Source organism: Danio rerio, chromosome 19 (assembly GCF_052040795.2).
Source record: "Danio rerio strain M-AB ecotype USA chromosome 19, GRCz13ab, whole genome shotgun sequence".
In the NCBI taxonomy this organism is placed as follows: domain Eukaryota; kingdom Metazoa; phylum Chordata; class Actinopteri; order Cypriniformes; family Danionidae; genus Danio; species Danio rerio.
The window spans coordinates 6558999-6572805 of NC_141039.2; the positions used below are offsets into that span (position 1 = coordinate 6558999).

Here is a 13807-nt window from a genome sequence, read left to right on the forward strand (position 1 = left end):
TTTAAAGTACTGTATTATTACCAAAATAACCTATTACTAATATATTTAAAAGTACCTTTTATTCCTGTGATGAAAAGCTTTTTTTTCCACACTGTAAAAAATGATGTCATGACAACAATTGTTTTATATGTCACGTTAAGATATTTTAATAAGTTCATCAAGTGTCAACTACATTTTTTTTAGTTATGTATGATTTAAATAATTTACATGTATTATTTATATTTATTTTTTTGAGTCAGTTTGACTAATGTAAGCTGAGATTTCCTTTGATTCACTTAACAAATTAAGGCAGCAACATTTTTCCAGTGCCAAATGATCCATTAGAAATCATAACAAAATACTGATTTGCAGCTCAACTAAAGTATTTTGACATTTCCTCATACTTCAGTGAGATCAATCATTCTTTTCTCGACAGCAAAAGTAAATACATGTGTATAATATTCTTCATCCAGGCACACGCCGCCATGCCTCTCGACCCCGGATACATACCAGATGGTGAGTTGCGAGCCGATCAACAGCCCAGCACATTCACTCTCATTCTATCCTTCTGCTTTAGTGCGCAACACCGCAGCAAATTGCCTATTTATCCAGCGCATCCCACCGCATTACTGCCAAGAGCATTAAAATGAAATGCCACATGACAAATGAGTTATGGCTGGTGGATGCGCGCGCGAGAGAAGGGTCAAAGACGAAAAGATAAAGAGAGACAGTCATTGAATTCACATTTATCAAGCTCCAGAGCGGTTCGATTGCGTTGTTGTCAGTCTGTTACGCCGAGTGACAGAAAAGCGTGTTCCTTCTGTAGGGGAACATTAGCTGGGTTTGCTGCCTGATCTTCAGTCATTTGACCAGTTTCAGTTGTCATCCGCTCAGATAGCTCCAGTGATAGACTGAAACTCTGCTACAGGATGTTAAAAAAAATCGACTGAAATAGCGTAGTCTGTGTGTTGGACTTTTGGGTTTTCTACACAGAGATACTGTCGAGCTATAAAAATATCTGAAGCTAGAAATGCCCTCACAATCAAAGCCTAAAAAATACATCAACACAGGTGAAAACACACTCCTGCATACATTTCTGGAGAGCGTGAATTATGTAGCCAGAACTAATTATGGCTGCATTTCATCTTTAAAACGAACGCAACAGGGTGGTATGACTCTGCCGATGGCTTCTGTTGCTTTTTAAACTAACAGCTGACCGCTGTTACCAGTTTGCTCAGTAGCTCGCCATGTACGTCGGCGGACTTAAGACTCAGAGCAGACTAGACGGCGCCGGCAGGGTTTGAGCAGTGCTTATTTTGTAAATTTCAAGGTCCCGGAACAGATGAAATATGGGAGACTCCCAGGAAAAACGCAGTGTTGGGAGGTATAGTGGGGTTATCAGAGAGTTGGTCGATCAGTAGACAGCGGCCTCTGGTAGATTTATGCGAGAAAAGCAGGGACGAATGGCACTTTCAAGAGAGATTTGAGATCTGAGAAAGTGTACACAGCGCCCTCTGGTGGATTTGCGAAAAACAAAAACTGCAAAATGTACCTCCTGGGACAAATTTCACGCTCTCTAGAAATGTATATAGGGGTACGTGTCAATAATGAGCCTGGGTTAAAATATAATGTTGAAGCCTAAATATTATTGGAAATACAGTTTTTTTAATATTCATTTAATTATGAATCTGTTAATATTAATTAAATATGATTACTTTTTCAAATATTTCCGAAATTATGTTTAATGGAGCATGGACATTTTTCGTTGTTTTGCTATTATATTTTTTTCTTCTGAAATAAAAGCAGTTTATTTATTTTTTTCTATTTTTAAGATCAATACTATTAGCCTACTTTAGAAATGTTCAGCGCTTCAGTTGGCTACAGAACAGAACAAATATCTAGTAAAATATCTTGCACTGTCATGTTCATGGCAAAGACTAAAAATGTAGTTATTAGGAACAATTAAAACTATTATCTTTTAAAATATGTTGGGAAACATAATCTTTCCATTAATCTGCACTTGGTAAATATTTGAAAACAATTTCTATTTCAGAATTTATTCTTCAGCTGTATATTTGTGAGGTAAAATTGAGTCCAACATTCTTGAAAGTATTTTATTTCTTTGTTTAACAATAAAACAACTCAAAGCCATTTAAGGGAGAGTAAATGATCATGGAATGATAAGTCAGTTTATAAATTATTGCATTGTATCATTTATTCACATTGAATTAAATAACAAAACCGCAAGCAATAGTACAATGTTGCAATAGGTATAGTGAGGGAAATAAGTTTTGAACATGTCACCATTTTTTTTTTTCAGAAATCATGTTACCATAGGAAATTTTCACCGGATGTTGGTAGCAACCACAGAAATCCATATATGCAAAGAAAACAAATCCATTTGGTTTACAAATGAAGTTATGTGTAATAAAATAAAATGACGCAGGGAACAAGTATTGAATACATGAAGAAAGGATGGTGTAGAAAGGCACGGAATGCCCAGACAGCAGCTGAAATCTCTCAGTAGTTCTTCAGCAACCCTCTGCCCTTCCTCGTTGTAAATAAATATCAGCTGCTTCAGTCCAACATCATTATCCGGATGATGAAGATGAAACCAGGGTGGAGAGTTCAGCAAGACAATGATCCAAAACACAGCCAAGGAAACTCTCAAATGCTTTCAGAGAAAGAAAATCAAGTTGCAGAATGACCAAACCGATCACCTGACTTGAATGGCAGCTTAAAGACACCTCTCATATGGAGTCATGTACTGCTCAGGTGTGAGTTGGTCACAGACTTCAACAGAGTGTCAAAATCCTGATGGTTTTGTGGGTCTCGTCAATGAAATCTGATCTTTATTTTGTATTTTCTATTAGATTTAAGTCTGGTTGACTGTGTCCACAGAATATTCTTGTGAAAACAATACAGCTGTATTAACATGTCATGTACAAAACAAACCCCGTTTCGACAGACAAGACACTTGAGGTTTGAGGATGTCAGTCTGAGGGTGTTTTTGTGTCTGACTCTTCAGGCGTTTCTGCTGTGGCCTCGGGGCTTTGTGGAGGTCTGTTTCTAGGTGTTTGTATTTAACAAGTGTGTCATTTGGATTCAGTCAATTTGTTCGTCTGAAATCCCCCTCGGTCACTTACATTTCATTAAGCAGCTCTCTATCAATGTCGAGGGTCCTCCATTATGTGAATCGCTAGAAGTATGTATCGCTGGAAGTGCTTTGCATTTTTCATTCTCACTTTTTTTAATCCCTGCTCAAAGTTTCATCCAACAGTAAATTGACTCATTAAAGCAATGACATGTACACTGAATTTATCATGGTAAAAATCGATTTAAGCGCTCTACTTATGTACACAAACCATGAGCATCACATTGCATCAATTAAACATAATAGGACATACAGCGGGGAAAGAAAAATTGAACATGTTTTTTCCGGGGAATAATATTTCCAAAGAAGCTGTTGACGTGGAATTAAACCAGATTTTGGTAAAAACCCAAACAATACAAACATATAAATATAAAAAATAAAAAACTTAAATAAATTGTTGTTTAATAAAGATGGAATGACGCTAGAAGAAAGAGTACTAAACTACTGAAATGTATTTAATACTTTATATAAAAGGCTTTTTTGTTATGTCAGCTTAAAGACGCCTCTCATATGGAGAATGAAGTCACATGCATTGCTCAGGTGTGAGTTTTTCACAGACTTGAACATCTTAATATTTCTGTAGGTCTTGTTTATCAAATTTGATCTTTAATTTGTATTTTCTGTTGGAGTCATGTCAGGTGTTCGGCTGGGCCATTCTACCGCTTGATTTCCTTTCTCTGAAAGCATTTGAGAGTTTCCATGGCTGTGTTTTTGATCATTGTCTTGCTGAAATGTCCACCCTAGTTTCATCTTAAACCTCCTGTTAATGTCGATGTTGGACTGAAGCAGCTGATTAATTTACAGTGAGGAAGGGCAGAGGATTGCTGAAAAACTACTGAGAGATTTCAGCTTCTGTCTGGGCTTTTCACTGCCTTTCTACACCTTCCTTTCTTCATGTGTTCAATACTTGTTCCCTGCGTCATCTCATTTTATTACACATAACTTTGTTTGTAAACTAATTACATTTGTTTGCTTTGCATATATGGATTTCTTTGGTTGTAACCAACATCTGGTTTAAATTTCAAAGTCGATAGCACCTTTAGAAAAAAATGGTGTCATTTTGATCCAAACGACTTATTTCCTCTAATATTAATATATATAAAAATAAAAATAAAAAGATATAATAATGACAATATTGGAACAAAATTATGTTTAACAGATTCAGGAAATTTTCACAGTATGTCTTTATTATAGAAATATGTTTCTATTTTGTAAATTAAGAAAAGTATATTTTACATTTTATATTAATTTACATTTTTAATTTATATTTTAAATGTAGTTTCACATTTAGATCATTCTAAAAATAATAAAATATATTAAAATAACACACACGCAATTATCAATTTAAATTGCTTTGTGTAATATATTATATATGACTTCAAAATATTTGAAATATGATCAATTCAATTAATCTTTATTTCTATTGCGCTTTTATAATGTAGATTGTGTCAAATCCGCTTCACATAGGAGATTATTGTGCTTTGAAACAGTGTCAGTTCAGTTTTCAGAGTTCAGTTCAGTTTAAATATATATATTTTCAGTTATCATTCATTCATTCATTCATTTTCGGCTTAGTCCTTTTATTAATCCAGGGTCACAGCAGTGGAATGAACCGCCAACTGGTCTAGCATATGTTTTACGCTGCAGAGGCCCTTCCAGCTGCAACCCATCACTGGGAAATACCCATACACTCTCATTCACACATATACACTACGGACAATTTAGCTTACCCAATTCAATTGTAGCGCATGTCTTTGGACTTTAGATGCGAACATGTGGAGAACATGCAAACTCCACACTGAAATGCAAACTGACCCAGCTCGGGCTCGAACACGTAACGCCATTTCAGTTATCACATATATTGATAACCATTTCAGTTATCACATATATCAAAATTAATCAAATGTAACTAATATTTTTATTATTTCACTTTTTAAAGTTTAATTTTTGAAAACAAAAACTGTCAATGTATATTTGCACACTGGCTTTACATTTTAATGCCCCTTTCTCTTTCTCCCAGATCTGGATGTGGTTTACCCACCATATGGTTACTCTGATTTACCCATGGACGGCCTCCCGCTGGAAGCTGAGCTTCATGAGCAATACATGCCAGAAATGGCCTACGACCCTCGACAGGTGTATCCAAATCCTCTTTAACAACACTGCCAGCAGGTTAGCTTCAGCACACTCCCTGACGCACAGTTTACACTCTCTAGTTATGCATTAAAGCGCCGTTCACAGCAAGGATGATAACTAGAAAGGTCTAGAAGGTCTAGAAGTAGATCGGAATGTGAAATAACTAGAGAGTTCACACCACAGCTATAGCGAAAAAGATTGTACTGTCATCATGGCAAAGGTAAAAGAGATCTGTTTATAGAAATTAATTATTAAAAGTATTATGTTTAGAAATGTGTTTAAAAAGGGGCGAATATTTCAGAAGGGCTAATAACTTCAACTGTATCTTTATTATTCTTGCTGTGAACGAGCCTTTATACTCGACATTACCTTGTTTTTCAGATAGTGAGCCCTTGATTATTTTTTGTGAATGAATCTGTTCCTCAGTCTTCAGGTGACATGAAGTGGACGAAGGAGGAAACTACACAACGGTTTGTTCCCTGCGACAGACGCGGAGCAGGGCCTGAACTGTGCAGTGCTCGAAGAAGAAGAAAAACACTCGCTTTAGTTCACCACCGGTCTGTTTGTGACGTGAACTCGAAGCACTGCCTAACTCATCTTGTTATCTTGTGCTACTAACAGAGTGACAAAAGCCTAAAAGTGTGGTGATGCGATAAAAGCATGTGATCATAACATGTACATTTTTTGTACTTTATATCGTTTGTCCAAAGATGTCCAGACAACTCCGTCCTAGAAATGTAGCGTAGCTAGCTAGCGGCTCGGCCACATGAGGGTTCGTTTTCCTTTGCGTTCTGTGTATTTGTGGCTCTGAGGCTTTAGAAAATAAATCAACAAAGGCAACAAAACATGCATCTGAAAAAAAAACGAAAATCGTTTGTATTTTCATTGTCGCACTATTTCGAGAAAACATGTTGTCCTGACTTCCGACAAGTCAACGGCAGGTTTTTTTGTCTTTTTTTTTGTTTTTGTTTGGCAGACTCTTCCCAGCAGGCACATGATGTCAACATGACATCAGATTGATGTTGTACCCCAACGTCGTGGGGACTTTGCATTTTGTTTGGAAAAGCTGACATCAGTGTCCAACCTAAAATCAACCAAATATCAACATCTATAATGATGTTACTGCTTGACGTTGTGTGAACGTTACCACTATGACGTTGGATTTTGGTTGTCAAATTTGACAAATAAATGTTAGTATTTGATGTCAATATGACAATGGTTTTAGATGTTGGGTCGACATTGAGTTTTGTTCACTTTCCAATATCGGCGTCTAATGATGATACAAGCTTGACGTTTTGTGCACTTTACCATTATGACATCTATCAGACCAATTTTGGTTGCCATACCTGACGAATAGATGTTAGTATTTGACATAAAAATGACGTTACCACTATGACGTCTATCAAACGTTGGCTTTTGGTTGCCATACCTGATGATTAAATGTTAGTATTTGATGTCAATATGACGTTGGTTTAAGATGTTGGCTCGACGTTGGATTTTGGTCACTTTCCAACACAAACTAAAATCAACCAAAAATCAACATATAATGATGTTACAGCTTGACGTTGTGTGGACGTTACCACCATGATGTCTATCAGACATTGTATTTTGGTCACTTTCCAACACAATCTAAAATCAATCAAATATTAACGTCTAATGACGTTACAGCTTGAAGTTGTGTAGATGTCACCACTATGACATCTATCAGACGTAAGATTTTGGTTGCCATACCTGATGAATAAACATCAGTATTTGACGTCAATATGACGTTGGTTTTTGATGTTTGCTTGACGTTAGATATTGGTCACTTTCCAACACAACCTAAAATCAACCAAATATCAACGTCTAATGATGTTACAGCTTGACGTTGTGTGGATGTTACCACTATGACGTCTATCAGACGTTGGATTTTGGTTGCCATACCTGATGAATAAACATCAGTATTTGACGTCAATATGACGTTGGTTTATGATGTTGGATCGACATTGGATTTTGGTCACTTTACAGCACAACCTAAAATCAACCAAAAAGCAACATCTAATTACGTTACAGCTTGACGTTGTGTGGACGTTCCCACCATGTTGTCTATCAGACATTGGAATTTGGTCACTTTCCAAGACAACCTAAAATTAACCAAATATCAATGTTTAATGATGTAACAGCTTGAAGTTGTGTGGATGTCACCACTATGACGTCTATCAGACGTTGGATACCTGATGAATAGATGTCAGTATTTGACATCAAAATGACGTTGGTTTAAGACGTTGGATTTTGGTCACTTTCCAACACAACCTAAAAATAACCAAATATCAGCGTCTAGTAATGTTACAGCTTGACATTGTGTGGGCGTTATTACTATGACGTCTATCAGACATTGGATTTTGGTTGCCATACCTGATGAATTAATGTTAGTATTTGATGTCAATATGACGTTGGTTTAAGATGTTGGCTTGACGTTGGAATTTGGTCACTTTCCAACACAACATAAAATCAACTTTAAAACAGCCAAATATCAACATATAATTATGTTACAGCTTGACGTTGTGTGGACGTTACCACTATGACGTCTATTTAGTATTTGATGTCAATATGACGTTGGTTTAAGATGTTGGCTTGACATTGGAATTTGGTCACTTTCCAAGACAACCTAAAATCAACCAAATATCAATGTCTATTGATGTTACAGCTTGAAGTTGTGTGGATGTCACCACTATGATGTCTATCAGATGTTGGATTTTGGTTGCCATATTTGTCGAATAAATGTCAGTATTTGACGTCAATATGACGTTGGTTGTAGATGTTGGCTCGATGTTGCATTTTGCTCACTTTACAACTAAATATCAACATCATTTAACCTGGTTATTGGACATCAAAAAAACGTTGTCCTTAGCTAGATATCAAATTTTGGTCACCTGATGTCACGACCTAAATCTAACCTAATATTAACATCCTATGACGTTGTGTGCCTGCTGGGTTCATACAAACTGATATTCAGTTGTAAAAAAATGTTTGTGGCGTATGATTTCATGTAAAAGAAGCATTCGTTATTCACAGCTATACATTTGGACATCTTAAAATCCAATTAAAAATGCAAAGGTTTTACTATTAAACTCTCAATAAGCACATTCTGATGTCCAAACGTATTCAGCTATACATATTTTATTTCATGTATAGTTAGTACTTTTTCTAACATAACACTTCTATCAAACAAAAAAAATTATTATAATTACAGGATTCATACATTTCCGAGTATGCCAGAATTGCAAAATGAAATAAATGGCCACTTTTGTAGTCTATTTTAGAGAAATCTGATACACATCGACTCGATAAAATGCCATTTTGCTTTCTTTTCATTGCACTTATTTCTCTAACAGTGAACATTTCAAAAGAAACTGTTTTTTTCTTGCTCACAATAATCATTTAGCTCTGTTATTTGGTTTATGCTCTGAAATTAGGCTGTAATACTGTTCATTAGGACTGAATAGACTTTCAGCAAAATGCTACCAACATCATGATGATTGCTTTCCCCACCTATATAGTTTTCCAGCTAAGCTCTCGATACTAAATTGCCCTCTTATTATTATTATTATTATACAGCTCGGCTTATTCTGATCGGTCATTTAGTGTTAATGAGCCAGATAAGGGTTTATTTTACGATTATGACTGGTTGAAAATTGTCCTTATTCGCCCTCTTTATATAACATCCTTTAGACGTAAATATTTTTTATACAAAAGCTATGTTTTACATCATTGTACATAGATATAAATGTGCTGATCTTGTTTTGAATGACACGCTTATGATGCGAGGGATCATTCTGAGAGGCGTTTGTTTCAATCTGTGTGAAGTGTGATTGCTGATTGATGAAATTGCAGTAATTGTCGAGCATCATTCATTATTAACCGTAACCGTAGTGGAGAATTTAGCTTCATAACTACAAATCTGCCTGCCATCTGTTGGTATAAAGAATGTGTGTGTGCCAAAATGAATACAAGTTACATTTATGAAGACTATTCTGGTACTGTTTTCCAACTTGAGCTCAATTTGTTTTTGTTTCTTTTACGGCAGAAGTGATAAAGGGATAGTTCACGCAAAAATAAGGCCGTTCAAAATGCAAGTGTGTAATTTTCTTCTAAAGAACACAGAGAATAATATACACTACCTGACAAAAGTCCTAGTTGTAAGAGGAGCAAATATTAACTTGACTTTTAGTTGACCATTTGGAAAAGAGGCAGAAGGTGGATTTTTCAGATGAATCATCTGTTAAACTCTATCCCAATCATACTGTAGAAGATCTACTGGAATCCGCATGGACCCAAGATTCTCACAGAATCTGTCAAGTTTGGTGAAGGAAATATCTGTAGAGTGGATGGCAACATCAACAGCCTGATCTATTTAAAACATTTGTGCTGCCCATTACATTACAAACCACAGGAGAGGGCAAATTCTTCACCAGGATAGCCCTCCTTCTCATACTTCAGCGGTCAAGGTGCTGCAGGATTGGCCAGCCCAATCACCAGACCTAAACATTATTGAGCATGTCTGGGGAGGAGACAGATGGAGGAGAAGACATTGAAGATGAATCGAAAGAATCTTGATGAACTCTGAGAGTCCTGCAAGAACACTTTCTTTGTCATTCTAGATGACTTTATTAATATGATATTTGAGTCATGCAGTCCTTTAGGCTCATGGGAGTCACACACAATATTCATTCTTGTTTCACTGCACCATGACTTTATATTCAACATTATTTCTGTTAAGTGACAAGACTTTTGTCTAAGTAAAGTCAGACCTTACTGTCCTAATGAAATAATTAAAAATCAAGGCATGATCATATTTCATTTTTGGTAAAATAAGCGTAATCTAGAGGCCTTTGCCTTTCATATAAGCCACTTCTGATACCAAATGACCAACTAGAAGTCAAGTTATTATTTGTTGTTTCCAAAACCTGAATAGGCGACAAGACTTTTGCCTGGTAGTTTATAATATATTTGTAGCTGAAACTGTGGTTTTGCAGTGCAAGTATTTTGAGAATAAAAAAACCCTGTGCAGGCAAACTAAATTAATAGATATGGTTCCTGATTATACATTGAGGTCTTTGTTTACAGCAAAATTTATTGTTTGTTTCAGTGCAAAAAAAATGTGGATAAAGGTAAATTATCACAGGGTGGCACAAATGTCACAGAATATGTGATAATGAAGTCAAAAATGTACAGTTGAAAATTCATTGCAAAGCAAAAAAAAAAAAAAAACATCCTGTGAGTAAATAAGAGCAAGTGATGTGGTTTTTGATTTTGAGTGAACTATCTCTTTAAGGCCCATTTACACCAAGGATGCCAACTGCTCAATTTTATAAGTCAAGTATGTTTATGAGTCAATTATTGCACAAAGAAAGTGGTGATGAAATCTATATGATCAGTGAAAACATTGAAAGCCATTTAGAATCCATTGTGCTATAAAAGAGCACAAGCATTTAAAAAAAGCAGCTCTTACAGTTAAATAAAACAGAACACTATGGAGCTTTAGGGATGGCTGACCTGAAGCTGGCGTTTCAATACAGTGTCAAGATCTCGAAGTGCAAGTGTTTCAAAACACTGCACTGAAACTTGGTCCAAAACACCAAGGTCACATGACTAAAGAGATTTGAAACAACCAGGTCACATGACTAAGGTAATTTGAAACACCCAGGTCACATGACTAAGGTAATTTGAAACACCCAGGTCACATGACTAAGGTAATTCAAAACACATATGTCACATGACTAAAGTGATTCAAAACACTTAGGTCACATGACTGAAGCGATTTGAAACACCCAGGTCATGGGACTGAAACGATTCTTAAACACCCATGTCACATGCCTAAAGTTATTCGAAACACCCAAGTCACGTGACTAAGATGATTCAAAACACCCTGGTCATGTGACTAAAGCAATTCGAAACACCCGTTTCATGTGACTGAAGAGATTTGAAACACCCAGGTCATGTGACTAAAGAAATAAACAAAAATGACCACTAGGTGTCACTGCAAAAACATTTTAAAACGTTTCGAAGCTTCGACACACTTGCTTTGACTGTTTCAGTGTTTTATGAAGCCTCGCTGTGCCCACTACAATGGAGCTTTAGCATGGATGCTAATGTAGTTAATTCTTTTAGCTATTCTTGATATGAATGGGCCATGTGAACTTTTGATCAGATGTTTTGCTAATGCCGCATTGTTTTGCCCAATTATGTTTTTTTTTTTTGTGACTCTAGTCTGAGAAACGGGATTTACTGTAGGAAAAGCGGTCCAGTGCAGCAGTGTGCTAAAAATATAGTTAGTGACACTGAACAATATTTCATGTCCCGGAGAGACTTTGAAATCTCCTGTATTTTCAGTGGTATTTGCAGTTCTGAGTACTTCAGCATTACCATCTGCAAGAAGCAAACATTTAAATTAAAATAAAAAAAACATGCACGGAATGTCAACAGGAAGTCAGTGAATATGCATTTTTACTGAACATTTTAGTTTGACAGTAATTTCTGTTGTTTTCAAATAAATAAACTGAATTATATTAACTGTCTCTGCTTTTTCACTTTTGTTTAAGGCTGAAGCAGCTATAAAATATGTAGGAAATGTACTTGTGTTTTAATCATTTGAATCTCTTGTGTGTTCATTAGTCCAAACACAGGGACATTTATAGAGATATCTACTTTACAATATGAGTAAATAACATGTAGACTAGTTACAGTGTACTAATCTATCTATCTATCTATCTATCTATCTATCTATCTATCTATCTATCTATCTATCTATCTATCTATCTATCTATCTATCTATCTATCCATTCATCTATCTATCCATCCATCCATCTACTGTATGTATGTATGTGCGTGTGTGTGTGTGTGTGTGTGTGTGTGTGTGTGTGTGTGTGTGTGTGTGTGTGTGTGTGTGTGTGTGTGTGTGTGTGTGTGTGTGTGTGAGTGGGTGTGTGTACAAATAAAAAATTAAACATACAAATGATTTAGGATTAATTTGAATTAAAAATATACTATATATTTGTTTTATTATTATATATTGCTTTTTATTATTCTATTGTTACATTTATTTATTTATATACACATACGCATTTTTAAAAATATTTATTTATTTGACATTTGACGGCGCGATGACACAACGGGTAGCGATGCCATCCTCGCCGCAAGAAGATCGCTGGTTCAAGCCCCAGCTGGATCAGTTGGCATTTCTGTGTTTGCATGTTCTCCTCGTGTTGGCGTGGGTTTCCTCCATGTGTCAGGTTTGCCCCACAGTTCAAAGATATGCGCTATATGTGAATTGAATAAGTTGGACTTAGTGTGTGAATAAGAGTGTATGGGTGTTTTCTAGTGATGGGTTGCAGCTGGAAGTGCATCCGCTGGTAAAACATGCTGGATAAGTTGGCGGTTCATTCTGCTTTGGCGACCCCTGATTAGTAAAGAGACTAAGCTGAAAAGAAAAATAATCATTAGGTTAGCCACACAAACCATGGGATGGGCATATATTTAATCCTCCAGCACCACCACGTGGCGGCATGTAGTATTCCTGGTTAATCAGCAGCGTCATCATCATCATCATCATCATCATCACACAACTACATTTTTATTCACTTTCGTTTCGGCTTAGTCCCTTTGTTAGTCAGGGGTCACCACAGCGTTATGAACCACCCGCAACTACATTTTATTGTGCAAGAAATTAATCGTATTAAGATTATTTTAATAGACAATGCAAATCGGCAAATTAACTTGACAAATAGAAAATTAATAATTCATTACAGGGAACATGCCAGCTCACACGTCTAGATGATTATAAATGAGTCATTGTAAGTATACTTGTGTTTGTGTGTGCGTGTGTGTGTAATATAATATAATATTATATAATATTATATAATATTATATAATATTATATAATATTATATATATATATATATATATATATATATATATATATATATATATATATATATATATATATATATAATGTTCTTTTTTTAATGTAAACTTTATAAATGCTTTGGCAATACATTTGTCATGCCAATAAAGCAATTATTAAATTGAAATTGAAATTGAGAGAACAGAGCAAAATTTGAAACAGAATGAACTCAAAAATTTAACAAGAACCTTGAATGTCTGAACAAAGCTTTTAAAATATAGATAAAAATAATAAATTACATTTTACTATGAAAGTCTTAATGATCAAAAATTCAAAATTGTCAAATTGTCATGAATTAATGAAAATATAAATGAAAATATTTTACTGTGTTAAACAGTATAAAAGAAACAAACAAAAATGTAATTATACTATTCTAATACTTGTAATATAAAAAAGATGAGCAAAATTCAAATAAGCAGCCAACATTTAACAGTAGATTTATATTAAAACGTAAAAGAAAAAAAATAATTAAATGTGAAAAATAACTGACCAAATACACCAGCTACTATAATGACTATAAATGTTTTACTGTAATTAATTACAAACGAATTTCTTTCCAAGTCATAGTTTAACCCATGTCATATTATAGTATTTAT

At 35.2% G+C, this 13807-nt stretch overlaps 1 protein-coding gene across 3 annotated transcripts in view; it reads left to right on the top strand.

The window, feature by feature from the left end:
- Nucleotides 1-13807, top strand: part of jupb (junction plakoglobin b) — a 304080-nt gene that overhangs the window by 164899 nt on the left and 125374 nt on the right. For 2 of the 3 annotated variants that reach the window (XM_087295315.1, XM_087295314.1), the window contains 3 exons: nt 453-495; nt 5154-5305; nt 5696-11817. The exons of the other annotated variant lie outside the window; for it this stretch is intronic. In XM_087295315.1, coding sequence (XP_087151441.1) covers nt 453-495; nt 5154-5290 — 180 coding nt within the window. In that variant the 3' untranslated portion in view covers nt 5291-5305; nt 5696-11817. Of the gene's footprint in view, nt 1-452; nt 496-5153; nt 5306-5695; nt 11818-13807 lie in introns of those variants that run through there. 3 annotated transcript variants of the gene reach the window in all.